The sequence below is a fragment of the Halichoeres trimaculatus genome, unplaced genomic scaffold (genome assembly GCF_033239565.1).
Source record: "Halichoeres trimaculatus isolate MK-OKI-2021-1 unplaced genomic scaffold, fHalTri1.1 fHalTri1_scaffold_5, whole genome shotgun sequence".
NCBI classification, from domain to species: Eukaryota; Metazoa; Chordata; class Actinopteri; order Labriformes; family Labridae; genus Halichoeres; species Halichoeres trimaculatus.
In genome coordinates this window covers 14,275,593-14,291,192 of record NW_027437183.1, presented here as the reverse complement: position 1 = coordinate 14,291,192, position 15,600 = coordinate 14,275,593, and the positions used below count along the sequence as shown (strand labels likewise).

Below are 15,600 nucleotides of genomic sequence, written 5' to 3'. Positions count from 1 at the left end.
TTTGGAGCCACAAAGGGTGGCAGCAGCTGAGAAAACTACTCAATGAGGCCACGAGTGCAGCTTGAGTTGAAAAGGAACGTGATGACAGATGATGAGATTTAGCTCGTTTTTCTGCTATCACTCTCACAAATGTCATCAGCAGCTGGTTTGTGGGTCTGTCTTTCACTTTTATCTCTCTCCTCAAGGCTTTTTGTCGTGATCTGCACCATGTCAGCTCTCTATAAAGGTGAAATTGAGCACAAAAACCCCAGCGTGAGGTCTGCATCCTTGCCATACAGCCTCTTCAGAGGAGTGGGTGTTAGAGCACAGGTTTGCGAAGGAAAATGCCAGGGAACTTTTAGAAATCTGTTCTTCTGAGCTATACTTGGATGTCTGTGAGTTGGCTGGTTGCACAGCAACTACACCTGGAATAAAAAGTGGTCCATCACGTTTTTCAATTCCACACGGGTCCGAAATGATTCATATGCAGTCTTAACAGTCAGATCTTAAGATAAGATAACACAACACAACACAGCACTTTATTGATCCACATGAAGAGGGGGGTTGTGCTTTTTTTTGTTTTTTTTTTGTTGCTGTTTTTTTTTGCAGCACCATGGACATACACAATGAGAACATACGGGAAAAAGAGTGCAATAAAATTAAACAAAAAGAAAATGAAGAATAATTTACTAAACTTGTCATGTCTTCAAGACAAAAGAATATTCTTATATTAGAGTTGAACTATTGAGGCAATACAAACTTGGAAAACAGAATAAGGTCTGTCGATTGCACTCAGCCAAACTGACCACCATCAGCACTTACACAGACTGTTGAATGGACACCTCAAGAGATCACCTCAGTGGGATATTAATGAGCACCATTTTCAGCTTCCCGCCCAATTGATTTTTCCCAGACAATTTTCCCTGAAGAATGCTCTGAGGAAGCTGGGATTCAGAACAGCAAAATCAAATCTAAACTTGGAAAGTATCCCAATAGTGACCTCACTACACATCCAGTTGTAGGTCCTTCTCAGAACGGATTTTGATTCCTAGTGTTGATGTTTTCAATATAGTATTTATACGACTGTTCTTAAGTGTCTTGTCAGTTGTGGAAGATACCTGTTGGATTTCAGTTTTGTCATATTTTTTTATTCTGTTGTAGATCAGGCCGTATGTTGGCTGCCTGGTCCAGTATCTGCCGCTGCTGTGGAAGCAGTCTGAAGAACACAACATGCTAAGATGTGCCATACTCACCACACTTATCCACCTGGTCCAGGTATGGTACATCCATCGCTTCAAATCATTGATGTGGCAGTAAAACCTTCAACAAAAATGCCACAGGAATGATGGAAATTAGTTAATCATGTCTTTTCTAGTCGTTAAAGAAGGATGTTTGACTCTATGAGACGACACAACAGCCCTGTAGAGCAGCTTGAGCTTAGATGTTTGTCTTTAATGTCAGATGGAAAGACATTGCCTGGATAAAAGTCCCTGCTCCTCAGGACAAATTTGTCTGGCTCTCCTTGTTTTTCCCTCTTTTATCTTTCAGGATCAGAGAGAAACAAGCCCATTAACAAAAGTGTTGGAGGAAAAACAAGCAAAACGAAAACATAAAAGCTTCCCAAAAAGTGGTGCTACTTATTGAAGTGAACTTAGAGTTTCATGTACTGGACAACTCTTCACATATACACTATATGTACTACATATTCTATGTTCATTGCTCATTGTGAGTGGAACCACTGGGGCTTACTTGTTTTGGCTTTTTGCTGATCTTGTCACATGTAAAGGCCTATTTACCCAAATGAATTCGGGTAAATAGGCTGACAGACGGCCATAAAATGAACATAAAACATCCCTTAACACCTTTTCCACCTCCAGGCATGACATTTGTAGGGGAACAAAAGGCCTTTGAGTAAAGAAGCCAATATTTATGACTCCTCCTATTTATGGAAGGTAGTCATTCCTCACTGATGCCTCCACTGTTTAACATTGTGATTTAAAATTTGCCCTAAATGCAGTAAATTTTCTGTTTGGCAAGTGTTAGGACAGCGAGCTCTGATGAGTTGTGTTGTCACTGGGAAACGATGAGTCAGAGTAGGGGTGTATTGAACTTCTCTATAAGTCTATCAATCTCCTCTGTGCTCATATGGTCTGAGATGCACACTCATTAATCCAGAGAGCAGTTTTTCAGCTCCCCTGTCTGCATTCTTTGTCAGCTTTCCCTAATTTGGCGTCCACTGTCTGTATGTATGTGTGTGTTCTCACAGGGCCTGGGGGCAGAGAGTAAGAACCTGTACCCTTTCCTTCTTCCTGTCATCCAGCTGAGCACTGACGTTTCCCAGCCACCACACGTGTATTTGCTGGAGGATGGACTGGAGCTTTGGTACATGCACACACAAACACATGTTTCACGTCCTTCTGCATACACACAACACATTTATTTTTTATAAAACTACCCCCAGAGGCGGACGTCTGTGGAGCGCCTACTCATGTCCTCCCTTTCCTCCCTTTCACTTCAGACCACACTCAATAACACACCTACACTTTTCACCCATATAATGACTACAGCTGTCCTTCTCTTTCTGCCTCTTTGCCTTTTCTCTGCTGCTCGATTGAGTCACAAGTTTTCTTTTTTTGGTTACATTAGTCATCACCCTTATTTACTGACTCGCTGAGTACATATATGTAGAGTGTGTGCACGCACTTACCAGTTCAGTCCAGGAAATGGGCTCATTGTGACAGAAAAGCACCATGAGGCTGATGATGCTGTTTATAATTTATGCCTCATGAAGTTTCCTTTTATGTTGTTGTTTTGGCCTTTTAAAAGCTGGTTTCTCAGAAGCCTGCTCTTAAATGTTCAGTGCTGCACTCACTTTATCAAATGCATTACATCTACAAAAGGTTTGTTGATTCCAAGAGAATTTGTTGGGTAACCTTTTGTTTCTCTGCCATCATCTCTTTGCTTATCAAGTCTCATTTCCATCACTTTTTTTCTGTCTGGAGGGAGCGCTGGTTTTAGCAGTGTATATGTGTAAAGCAGAACAACACTCTTGTGTCTCTGTCTTCTTTTTCTCCCCTGCCTGATAAACATCCTTAAATGTGTGCTTCTTTTTCAAAGTCAATTACTCCTTGTCTTGTTTTTATCAGCTGTTTCCTTCTCCCTCTATATCCTTTTCTTTATCTGTGTGTCTCGCCTTTTTCCATTTAGGATGGGAGCATGCATAAATTATTCCCAACAGTCTTGTCTACCAGAGCATTTCCGCTAACCTTTGTCAAAGTTTTTTGATCACTGAGTTTTCTCTTAAGAATTTAATTTTACATCAAAGCTTTTCTTTCTGATATGAAACTATATTTTTTGTTGTTACAGCAGATATCAGTGTCACAGTAAGAAAACACCCAGGCCATTTACAACAGGGTTTTAGTCGACCTTAAAAGCAACTTTTGAAAACTGCCTCCACAGTGGATTTTTTCTAAAATGCTGTAGCCACCATTGCCGTGTTAACAGTTGAAAAGCTGATGCCACACTTTGATTTGGGCAAGCGCATACAACAGTACAAAGGTACCGCTGTTACAGTCGTCACAGACTACCATGTTGTGCTTGTGCTGCCCAGTCTGCTGGATCTACTGACTGTCTTTCAACAAAATGTGCATGTGTTGCACCACTTCTGCACTTGGCATTCACCAATACACCAGATGACCAGCCCAACTCTACTTCAGTGGAGATCTACCAAAAGCTGCTTCCTGACAAGACAGTTGTCTTTTATGCATTTTGGCGCAAAATGTTGTGTAAACGGTCAAAATTGTGTACAATTTATTTAACGTAACTGAACATGGGGTCACAAATCTGCTGGTAAACTCTGTCAGATTGGCTGCAGAGTGTGCACCACCAGCTTTTGGTCCTCCATGTGTTAATGTCCATGTGTAGGTGTTTATCCTGACGTAGCTCACACACAGCTTTATCTTAATTTTATGATGAAGATGTAGTTAATGCTAAGCTATGAGATGCACTTTATCATATGTGCTTTCTTAACTTCACAGCACGAGGAGAAATGTGAACGTGACTATGTATAGACAAACGGCATCCTGTCATGTAAATTAGATGAATACCATTAGGCTCTTTAGTCTGTTGAATTAAAGAACAAGGTGCAGATCTGATGTATGAGAGAGGTAACTGAATTACTTCTCTTGTGTTCTGTGAAAAATAAAATTAACTTGACCTCCACGGGGGGAGGTGTAGGGGAAACACTGCTCTCAGTTAAGTAACTAAATCCAAATTTTGGTACCAACCTGTAAAGGTTTTTAACTCTGCTACTAGGTTAAGCAATGCAATATCAGGGTTTATTTGCATTTACTTTCTTTGAAACAAAAAGGTTTGCTTTAATTTTACATTTCAAATTTTACGTTTTCATTTTATTGGTAAAAACTAACCTTTCACTGTGTGTTACTTTGTCAGAAGTAAAAATGTAGGATATTGAGAAATAATTTAAAGTGTTTGCAGATTTCCATACCATATACTGTACAGTCGCTTTCTTCCTCAGATCTGAGAAAATGACTCATTTTTTTTGTCTCCCCCTTTTGTGTCTGTTTTAAATTCCCACTTCACCATGTGTTACTTTTCTGTGATGTCCATGTGTTCTGGTAATCTTTTCCCTTCGTAATTTGTCCCACCATATTTTTCTTTTTCTATTTTCTTTGGCCACCTATAATCTATGCCTTCCATTTTCCTTTCTTACTACCCCCCACTATTTCCTGTTTTATGTTCTCTCATGCACCTTCTTTTCTCTTTTAACTTGCTCTCCTTCCTTCCCCTTCTCTCATCATGCAGGTTGGTGACTTTAGAGAACAGTCCAGCTATCACCCCAGAGCTGCTTAGAATTTTCCAGAACATGCCAGCTCTGCTCGGTAAGCTTTTATCAAATTATTTTCTTTGCTTGTATATTTTGCTAGGCATGTGTGTGACAAGTGTGCCAATGAGTACAGATTTTCTTCTCCCCCTCTACTAACACCATGGTGTCTTGTATTACCATATAAATTGAATTAATGGTAGGGGGATGATATCACTGTTACATCAAAAAGAACACTGTGATGCATTGCTAATAGTTTGCATCAGGTTAAACTATGTTTGTTATTTGTCATATCTGTGGTTTGGAATATATTCATGAAAATTCCCTCAAAGGAAAAAGCAGCAAAATATTAAAGAACAAAACATGATTATTTGATAAAATGCGTTGAAATCACTGGGAAACTGAGAGAAAGAGGAAATAAAGTTGATGCAATCCAAGGACATGAAGTTAAATTTCAGAGTTTTATCACTTTTGGCTCTTGCAGCTTGTAAAGATCACAATTATGGCTTTGCAGTACCCTGAAGGCACCAGGGCCAACACACTCTGTCTGCAGGCAGCTGTGAGTGGTGTCACATTGAATGCAACTTGCTGGATGATTTATCACAGGCCTGGAGCACTGGGACACCTCAGTTGCTGTATTGTGTAGTAATGTGTGTTGGGGTGTGTGTGTGTGGCCTTCACTGTGATGAGGAACGGTATTGATCTGGTGCTTCTGAACATAACGAGGGTGCCTGACTAATATGAACACCAGTGTGATTGGCTTCAAGGAAGATCAGCTAAAGAGATATGGGGAGTCCATGAAACAGAAGAGTGATGAACAAGATCATGTTTGGGTGACATTGTGATGGTGGAATTATGATGAGATATGATACCAAAGGATGATACATGGTATAGTACAGTACTCTGAATTGTGTTCCTGCAATTGAGCGCACTCTGTTGAAACACATAAGGAGAGCAAAATCTAAGGCTGCATTCAGACCAGAAAAGTCCTTTGGTCCGGACCAAAAGCGGACTTTATTTTTTTCGTTTGGTGCGGTTCGTATTCAGATTGTACTTTATGCAAGTGGGCTATATCTGTAAACACATCCACGTGTGTGACGATCGGTGCTCTCATTGGACAGCACTGACAAAGGGCGGCACACAGAATACAAACCCGGAAATGGAGGTAAACGTGTGTTTGTGCTCTTATTAGAGCTGCAAAATCATTTTCAGTTTCAAGAGCAGCTCCTTCAAAGCAGGCTTAACAACATCGTTTAAAATTTTGGAACAGCAAAGACAGGTTCTGCGCTGTCCTGGTTCAAGTCCTACTTCACAGACAGATCCTTCAGAGTGTCATGGTGTGGAGAAGTGTCTAAATCACATGGCTTATCAATAGGGTTACCCCAGGGTTCAGTGCTTGGTCCCCTACTCTTTTCCTTATACACCACCTCACTTGGCGCGGTGATCCGCTCTCATCGCTTCGCCTACCACTGCTATGCTGACGACACTCAGCTATTCCTGTCTTTTCCTCCTAATGACACAACTGTCTCAGCTCGGATATCAGCGTGTCTGGCTGATATCTCCACATGGATGAAGGAACGCCACCTTCAGCTAAATCTGTCCAAAACTGAGCTCATTGTCCTTCCTGCTTGTTCCTCTGTCCAACTACACATCAATGTTCTGCTTGATTCCAATCAACTTGTGCCCACAAACTCTGACAGAAATCTGGGTGTCATGATTGATGACCTGTTGACCTTTAAGCTACATGTGGCCTCAATTTCACGATCTTGTCGATATGCCCTCTATAACATCAGGAGGATCAGACCCTACCTGACACAACAGGCCACACAGCTTCTGGTACAGGCCCTTTTGATATCACACATCGACTACTGCAATTCCCTCCTAGCAGGCCTTCCTGCGTGTACATTTAAACCTTTGCAAATGATCCAGAATGCAGCAGCACGTCTGGTCTTTAACCAGCCCAAAACAGCACACGTCACCCAGCTGTTAATCTCGCTTCACTGGCTTCCAGTGGCAGCTCGAATCAAATTCAAAGCTCTTCTCCTGGCTTACAAAACATTAACAAGAATGGTTCCTGCCTACCTGGGGTCCCTCATCCAGGCATACACTCCTTCTTGCCCACTACGCTCTGCTTGTGAAAGACACCTGGTGCTCCCAGCCCAGCGCGGCTCCAAATCACTAGCCATAATCTTCTCCTCTGTTGTGCCCAAATGGTGGAATGAAATACCTAACTCTATACAATTCACAGAGTCCCTTTCTAATTTTAAGAGAAGTCTGAAAACTTATCTGTTCATGGAACACTTGTGCACTTAAGCTGACCCTTCTCCTCTTTGCCCTCAGGGGGAGAATGAGTCAGAGGGTCTATGACTCAGCTCTTATGATTTTTTAGCACTATTACTGACATTTGATGAATATTGAGGTATACTGTTGCAGCATTGCATGCAGTTGGCTTGTTGATTATTGTACCCCCCCCCCCCCCCCCCAAAAAAAAAAAAAAAAAAAAAAAACCCAAAGAATTAATAAAATTTAATAAAACTTGCACTTAATGGCAGCACCCGTTGCCGAATAACTTGAAGCACTGTTGTCGCACTAACTAGGTTTTCCTTCAGTCTAAATTCTTGCTTGTGTTGTATATCGCTTTGGACAAAAGCGTCTGCTAAATAAAACTGTAAAAATAAAACTGTAAAGACGAATGCCTGCAGCAAGGAGACGCTAAGCTCTGCGTGTCCTGACCCACAACATGCTAGCAACAGCGTGGCCAAACAGAAGACGGAGGATCAGGTATGAACCAAAGACGGTTAGGTTACGGTGGCTTTATAGGACCAAAAGGCGCATGTATCCTGTAGTTAGTTCAGATGGACCTTGGTTTGTATTCAGACCTGCACCAAAGAACCACCGCACCAGAGTTTGTTTGGAAGCGGACCAAGACCACCTCAAAAAGTGGGTCTCAGTCCGGTTGTTTGGTCCGCACCAGGGTTCGTTTGTGTCTATTCACACCTGCATGGAAAGTCCGCACCAGCGTGGAAAACAAACTCTGGTCCGTTTAAAGTGGACCAAACAGTCCAGGTCTGAATACGCCCTAAGTTAAACTCTTCAATGTGATGCACACCAGTTCCCCAACACCACCCACTACAGCTTCAGTAATGAATAAAAACCACTATTAACACCTATAATCACACCAGCAAAGACTGAAAACGTAGAAGAGTGTATGGTGGGGCTGCTGTGTTGAACTGCATTAGATTGCACAAGTCATTATGTGTGTTAAGGCTGACGGATGTAAAATAGCATGTCATCTATATTACGTTATGCATTATAAATAACATAAAAAGTAGATGAGAAGGGAACTCTGTGACCTCATTGTACAAACTCTACTGCCTCAAGAAACATGATTTAAAATTTTGATTGAAGATCAGGAAAGCGAGTATGAAAAATTACAGAGAATGTGATGGCAGGAAAAAAAATGTGGAGAAGAAGAAAAAAGAAAGAAAGGTTATACATTGAAGGTCTAATCTCAGGAGCTGCAACATCAGAGGCTTTTTCTCACTCCAATCTAGTGTTGAACTGAGAAGTAAAACCAAGTCAATAAACAAAGGAAGCAGAGTTCTGTTTTTTTTACAAAGCAGCACAGCACAACCATTCATGTTTAATTCGAGACAACACAGACAATTACACAGAGGCAGCTGGAACGTGATGAAAACTTAAACTGCAGCCAAGAGGCCTTTTTCACAAAGGCATCCAAATCCCAGCACTGGCAAAAAATGATACAGAGCTTTTTATTCAGAGCAAGAATTCTGAACCTCTATGAATCCTTTTCTTCAAGCAAAGATGAACTTGGTAAGAAAGACAACTTATGCTGACCAATACCACAAAAAGCATGTACATAGTCTGACAGCACTAATAAGAGAATGTCAGTCATCATCACATCACCGTGATTGATGAGCTGTCAGATCATTAGTGCTCACTGATCAGCTGCCACATTACTTATGTATGTTGCTTTGAAGATGGATTGAAGGAAAGCAGAGGGTGGAGAGTGGGTGTGAGATTAAAGAACAGAAAATAGAGGGTTTGATGGAGGGAAATGAGTCAGATAAGACTGTGTAGGGTTAGAGGTTGTCAGATGGTTAGCAGACGGAGGTGCATAAAAAGAAGAATCCAGTATTAAAGAGTATAATCAAATTCAGCCTTAGGTTGCATTGGTTTGTCTAAATAAAGATGAAAATTTTGATCGATGCTATAAGTGAGCTTGCAGGTTTCCCTGCTGTTGTACATTCATTATTCTGAATGAGTCATCTGAGATCTTGCTGTTATGAAATACAGACGCGGAATTAGATTATAACAATTAGTCTCTTAATTAATATCCAGCTGAGGTGTCACGTTAATCTACTGAGCAACATTCCAAATTAGATGTTTCCAAATTCTAAAAGTGGAGCATTTCCTGCTGTTTTCTTACATTGTACTTTATTGGATATAATTGGGTTTATGACATTTTATCCTTTCATCCAAAAAAATCAGTATTCATGGTAGATTATTGGCTTTGGTTATGACTAATCATTTAAAAATGGGATAATTAAACTGTTGGATAAAAAGAACTGTGAGAAAAATTCACGTTGGGTTGATCCTGGTCTCCACTTTCAACTAAATCAGGGGAGCTTATGCAAGATGACGACTCTATTCCCCATCATCATCATCACCTCTTTGGACTAAAAATAAAGGTCTTGCCAAAATGCAAAGTATGAATTGTTTATCAAGCAAATAACTGGAACTCAGATCTTTTTTAATGCTTCTCTTTTTTGTTCAAAACAACTTTAGGAATACAAGTTAAACAGGCGACTAAACATTGTCTCTCTGTAAAAAATATCCACGTTAGCTCAAGTCCATCTTGGTCTGGATGATACATAAACAGACTCATCTTTGTTGTTTATATGCCACATTTTTGCTGCTATCATTTTGCTGTGTTCTGCAGAGACTTTTTGGAGCCACATTTGCCTCCATTTCAGTGTTTGGCATGGTGAAAATGAGTGCTGCTTTTCTTTGGGCAGTCACAAACACACCAAAGCACCAAAAAGCAGGGGAAGGCTTTCACACCTTTCAGGCTCAAGCTAACAGCATTCCATTAGTCGAGTAAATACACAATCATAGGCAAAGACATGGTGGTGTTATTTTTTCCCTAACAACCAAGTCAGGATTTTACATTTAAAAACAGAATGTCAAATTCATGTGGATGTTTCTCATGTGGAGCATCTTCTTCATCTTCTCCATGCTCTGAGGATGCAGTCACTTCACACTAACTCAAACTTATAATTCACATTTGTATACTAGAATCACTTAAACCTCCTTGATATCTTATGATTCTGGTTGGATGTGCACAAATAAGTACATGATTTTACTTGGTTCAGAAATTAACAAGACAAATAAAGACAGTGAGGAAGGGATGATGTTTATTGACCATGTTATCATGCTAAATAGAATCCTTACAGGGTGAGGGCAGATTGTCATGCAAGCTGCTCGTCTGTTGTTTTAAGTTTGTTGCCCATGGCACAGGCATCTGTGTGTTGGAATATACACTCACCGGCCACTTTATTAGGTACACTTGTCCAACTGCTCGTTACGCACATTTCTAATCAGCCAATCACATGGCAGCAACTCAATACATTTAGGTATGTAGACATGGTCAGGATGATCTGCTGCAGTTCAAACCGAGCATCAGAATTGGGAAGAAAGGTGATTTAAGTGACTTTGAACATGGCATGGTTGTTAGTGCCAGACAGGCTGGTCTGAGTATTTCAGAAACTGCTGATCTACTGGGATTTTCATGCACAACCATCTCTAGGGTTTACAGAGAATGATCTGAAAAAAATGTCTTGTTGATGCCAGAGGTCAGAGGAGAATGGCCAGACTGGTTGGAGTTGATAGAAAAGCAACAGTTACTCAAAAAACCACTTATTACAACCAAGGTATGCAGAAGAGCATCTCTGAACACACAGCATGTCCAACCTTCAGGCAGATAGGCTACAGCAGCAGAAGACCACACCTGGTACCACTCCTGTCAGCAAAGAAGAGGAAACTGGGGCTACAATTCACAGAGGCTCACCAAAATTGGACAATAAAAGATTGAAAAAATGTTGCCTGATCTGATGAGTCTCGATTTCTGCTGCAACATTCTGATGGTAGGGTCAGAATTTGGCGTCAACAATATGAAAGCATGGATCCATCCTGCCTTGTATCAACGGGTCAGGCTGGTGGTGGTGGTGGTGTAATGGTGTGGGGGATATTTTCTTGGCACACTTTGGGCCCCTTAGTACCAACTGAGCATCATTTAAATGCCATAGCCTACCTGAGTATTGTTTCTGACCATGTCCATCCCTTTATGACCATAGAGTACCCATGTTCTGATGGCTACTTCCAGCATGATAATGCTCCATGTCATAAAGCTGGAATCATCTCAGACTGGTTTCTTGAACATGACAATGAGTTCCCTGTACTCAAATGGCCTCCACAGTCACCAGATCTCAATCCAATAGAGCACCTTTGGGATGTGGTGGAACGGGAGATTCTCATCATGGATGTGCAGCCGACAAATCTGCAGCAACTGCGTGATGTTATCATATAAATATGGACCAAACTCTCTGAGGAATGTTTCCAGTACCTTGTTGAATCTATGCCACGAAGGATTAAGGCAGATCTGAAGGCAAAAGGGGGTCCAACCTGGTACTAGCAAGGTGTACCTAATTAAGAGGCCAGTGAGTGTATGTGCCTGAGCTGTGTGCTTGGCTTCATGTGATAACTGTGACACAGTGTATTCTGGGTGTCACTTAAGAAGAGGTGGTCACTTGAGAAAACTGTCCAGCAGAGCATTGAAACTGTCATTTGTAGGATTGGTTTCTTTTATACATTTCTGCTCAAGGATATTTCTGTCTGATCGCCATCCAAGACATTCCTGATGCATTGCTTCCTGATTTCCCCCGGGATGGACTGAGGAATATAATCACAGAATGTGTGTGGATGAGTTGGGTGTTAGAATATGAGTGATGCTACATGACTTTGTGTTGACCTGTCATTAATTTTGTCCTTGAGAGTCCTAATTTAGAATAATGATAAAAAAATATCCACAATCTTGTATGGTTGTGTTGTGAAAAAACACATTTTACCTTTATTTTCAGCTTGAAGAGGAAATGTTTAATAATAAAAAACGGAAATATTCTTAATGTGCACAACAGCCATTATGTAAAAAAGCCAGGTGATAACTTCTTTAGAAGCAAACAGATAACCTTTACGAAATGACCACCTTTTCATTTTTAAAACTTTATTATAGAAATAACACAGCAGGGATGTCTCTCTATGTGCTCCCAGTAGGGTGTCCAATTACTGAAATTCTGTGAAATAATTCTTACAAAGACTAAGACCTAAAAGGCTTTATAAGATGTTCAATAAACATTAAACTTGAAAGAGCAAAGCCCAGACTATTTTTCTCTTTTATCTCACCTTTGTTTTTTACCCTTTCTTTCTTTTGTCTTGTTTTCAAAACTTTCCTCTTTGCCCTCCAAACAGGAGTTGAGACAGTGAACATCACATTTAAACAGCAGATGTGTTTTGTTACAGATTTTCCGAGCTTTTGATCACATCAAGAATGGCCTTTGAACCAATCTGAGATTCTTTTTGCACCTGCTGGTGCCAAGGTCAATCATAGTCTTTGAACATTGGAGATTCAGAGTTCGGAACGCCTTTAATCTTAACCTCTGTGTCACATCTTTGTTCTCCACATGCAGCTTTGGTGACTTCTGCTGCAGGTGGACTTGAATGCACCTGAACCCTTGATGTCTCCTTCAGAAAAACTCTTGTAGTGAGGTTTCCTGCTCGTATTATCTTTTTTATAACCAACTGCACTTTCTGCCTCATCTTGTTGTTTAACATAGTTTCTTGTCATCACCTCCGGCTCTCTACCAGAACTCTTTCCTTAGCCTGTGTTTCTGTCTTTGTTATATAGTTAAAAACTTTTTTAGTGAGGCTCCCACCACAAAACCATCCTGGACCAATAGATCTCATTCCCACAAAGTCTGCTTTGACTTGGGGTGTTATAATCGATGGCCAGCTGGCCTCTTCTTGTCCTTGTGGCCTCAGTTGCTCTGTCATGTTGCTCTTTACAACATCTAAACCATCTGATACCATTATGATCAGCATACAATACAGACTGAGATTCAGAGTTTTGTTATCTCTACATCAGTGGCGATTGCTCTAAGACTCCAAGGGAAGCTCAGCTTCCCATAAAATGTCCCCAAAAAGTGGTGATATGTTCTGCTGTGTGTACATTTCATTGACAAAATATGTGCTAGAATTCCTTCATCTTTTTGTTCAGAATCAGCTACCTATCACAGGTAACTGGCTCCACCTCCTTCTTATTCATCCCCGCAGCGTCTCAGCGCTTTAACACAGTCGAAAGCTGAGCGTCTTCTGACTTCAATGGGGAAGCCTAGAGTGAGTTGTTCCACTGTGGAAACTGGACTGTCATTGGATAAACGCTGGGCTTTGTCCTGCCCATTGGATGCTGAGCGTCTCTGGGGGTCTATGAGCCAGTGGGCTGGCCTGGACGCTGGGCTTCTGCATGATGATTGGATGATCTGTGTGAGGCCGAATCCCTTTTTGATTGACATTGAAATGAGCCAGTCAGCGATCTTGAAGAATAACCCGCCACCGGGGCATCTTCTGAGTTCTGCATTCAGTTGTTCTGGACTGATCCAGAGGCTTTATCAATCTCCAGCGAGTTTACCTGTCTTAAAAAAGACAAGCGTTGTGTTTAAAGATTCTCTCTCTTTTCACCAATAAGCAGCTACAGCTACAGCTGCGGAGCTTCTCCCCCTGTCACTCACACTTACAACCTGTCGTAGCATCACGTAGCAGCTCCAGCTGCTAGCAAGCTGGCACGGAGGGTAGAATTTACGTTTAAATAAGTTAACAAATTTATGATGTAGGCCAGAAAAAAATGAGCTTTCCCTCCTTGACTGACCAGCAGCCGCCACTGCTCCACATCCATCCAATGGTCTTGAAGTTGCTGCTCACATTGAACGATGAATAACACTTGTCTCACTTACAAAAACAGCAATTAGAAGTGCTGCTGTCAGCTTGGACTCTTCCATCCAGTTCTACAAGCTCTCCCGTCCACCATACTCTGCCAGTATAAGACACCTGGTGCTCATAATATAACCCTGAAGGGCCCCTTTTAAACTTTGAAGAGCTAAATCTTCAGTCGTTGCACACCTCTGCACTGTTGTTGGCAATGTTGACTGTTTTAAGGTGCTGTTTTTGCTGATACTGATATTCATGATATAGATGTTATTGATGATAAAATGTTACACTGCTCATACACCTTTTGCCTCTGATTGAAGCACATGTCAGACCAGACTTCAGTAAGTTTTTTTTGCACCTGCTTACTTTATATTTTGCTCAAATCCTTATTTTGTCATTCTCTGCTTTGCAAAGTTGTAAGAAGCAAAGTGAATTTAAGCTGCGCTCATGAAAGATGAGAGCTCACACAGATGGCCACAGGTCATAATGAATCAACATAACATAAAATTAAAAAATCACGACCCCATTACACAAAAAAATTATGCAGGGGAACATTCAGCATCCAACACTTTAACAGTGATTTACATAAAGTCATGAAAACACTCCACTGAGGAAATTGAACTTGGCTTTTGTTACTTGGCCTGTGTATTCCTGCAAACTCTGTGCAGTCATCATCTCTGGCTGGGTTTCACCACAACATTGGGAGGCTCATTTATTAAGCCTGTGGAGAGCTGTGGTGGGATGTGGGCCATTGAGAAAGTCTGGCTCGGTGTGGTGTCACAGTTGCCAGGTGAGTGGCCTGGCCTGCCTGATAAAGAGACCCGCTCTATCACTGCTAAACCGGGGCAGCACATTCCCTAATTAGAATGTCATGAGCCCTGCCTTGTCTAAATTGCTACACTAGCACTACACTCTGTATCGCCGCAGCCATGCTCTGAACTAGGACACATTTCCACTGCGTGTGGTGCATTGGCTAGTAACGACTGGGTGTAAGCCAGAAAGGTTTTCTTGTTGGTATTACTCAGATTAGTGTGAGCAAGTGATAGATCTGAAGTAGTCATTAGTTTCAATACTTTCTCTTTTTCACTCAGTGTGAATTAACAGAGTCAATTTTTCTTTTTCACATTATTTAGGCTGCTGACAATGACACTGAAACACAGAAAATTTGATGCTCTGCATTTGTGATAGAGAGCAGCAACAACACACCAAATAAACATGTTACTGGAACAGTTACAGAAAAACAAAAATTTTCAACAGTAGATTTATGACCTAGTCTGAGGAGTCCTAAATTTTTCAGCCCAGGATTCCAAAATTGCAATACAGTGACTGGCAAATCTACTAATTAATCCAACATCCCCTATATATATATATATATATATATATATATATATATATATATATATATATATATATATATATATATATATATATATATATATATATATATATATATATATATATATATATATATATATATATATATATATATATAATTATTTTCTGTAACATCAGGGTTAATAAATGGCTCTGTTTAATAACTTAGCTCCTGCAGGGCAAGGTGTCAGCGTTGAACAAAGAGGGTACTTTGGCTTCATTTTTGTACAGTGTGTAGGGGTATAAAGACCTTATCCATTTTAATAAAGTTTATGTGTCAGTCTACAAAGTTTCAACAATAACACTTGTTTTTTGTTTAGTCAGGTGTAGAGTCCCTAATGCTG

General features: G+C 40.7%; 1 protein-coding gene across 1 annotated transcript in view; it reads left to right on the top strand.

Moving 5' to 3' along the window:
• ipo11 (importin 11) overlaps positions 1–15,600 on the top strand; it is a 135,677-nt gene that overhangs the window by 62,105 nt on the left and 57,972 nt on the right. Inside the window, exons 20-22 of the mRNA XM_074670879.1 lie at positions 1,141–1,254; positions 2,246–2,361; positions 4,804–4,880. Of these exons, the coding sequence (XP_074526980.1) occupies positions 1,141–1,254; positions 2,246–2,361; positions 4,804–4,880 (307 nt within the window). The remainder of the gene's footprint in view (positions 1–1,140; positions 1,255–2,245; positions 2,362–4,803; positions 4,881–15,600) is intronic.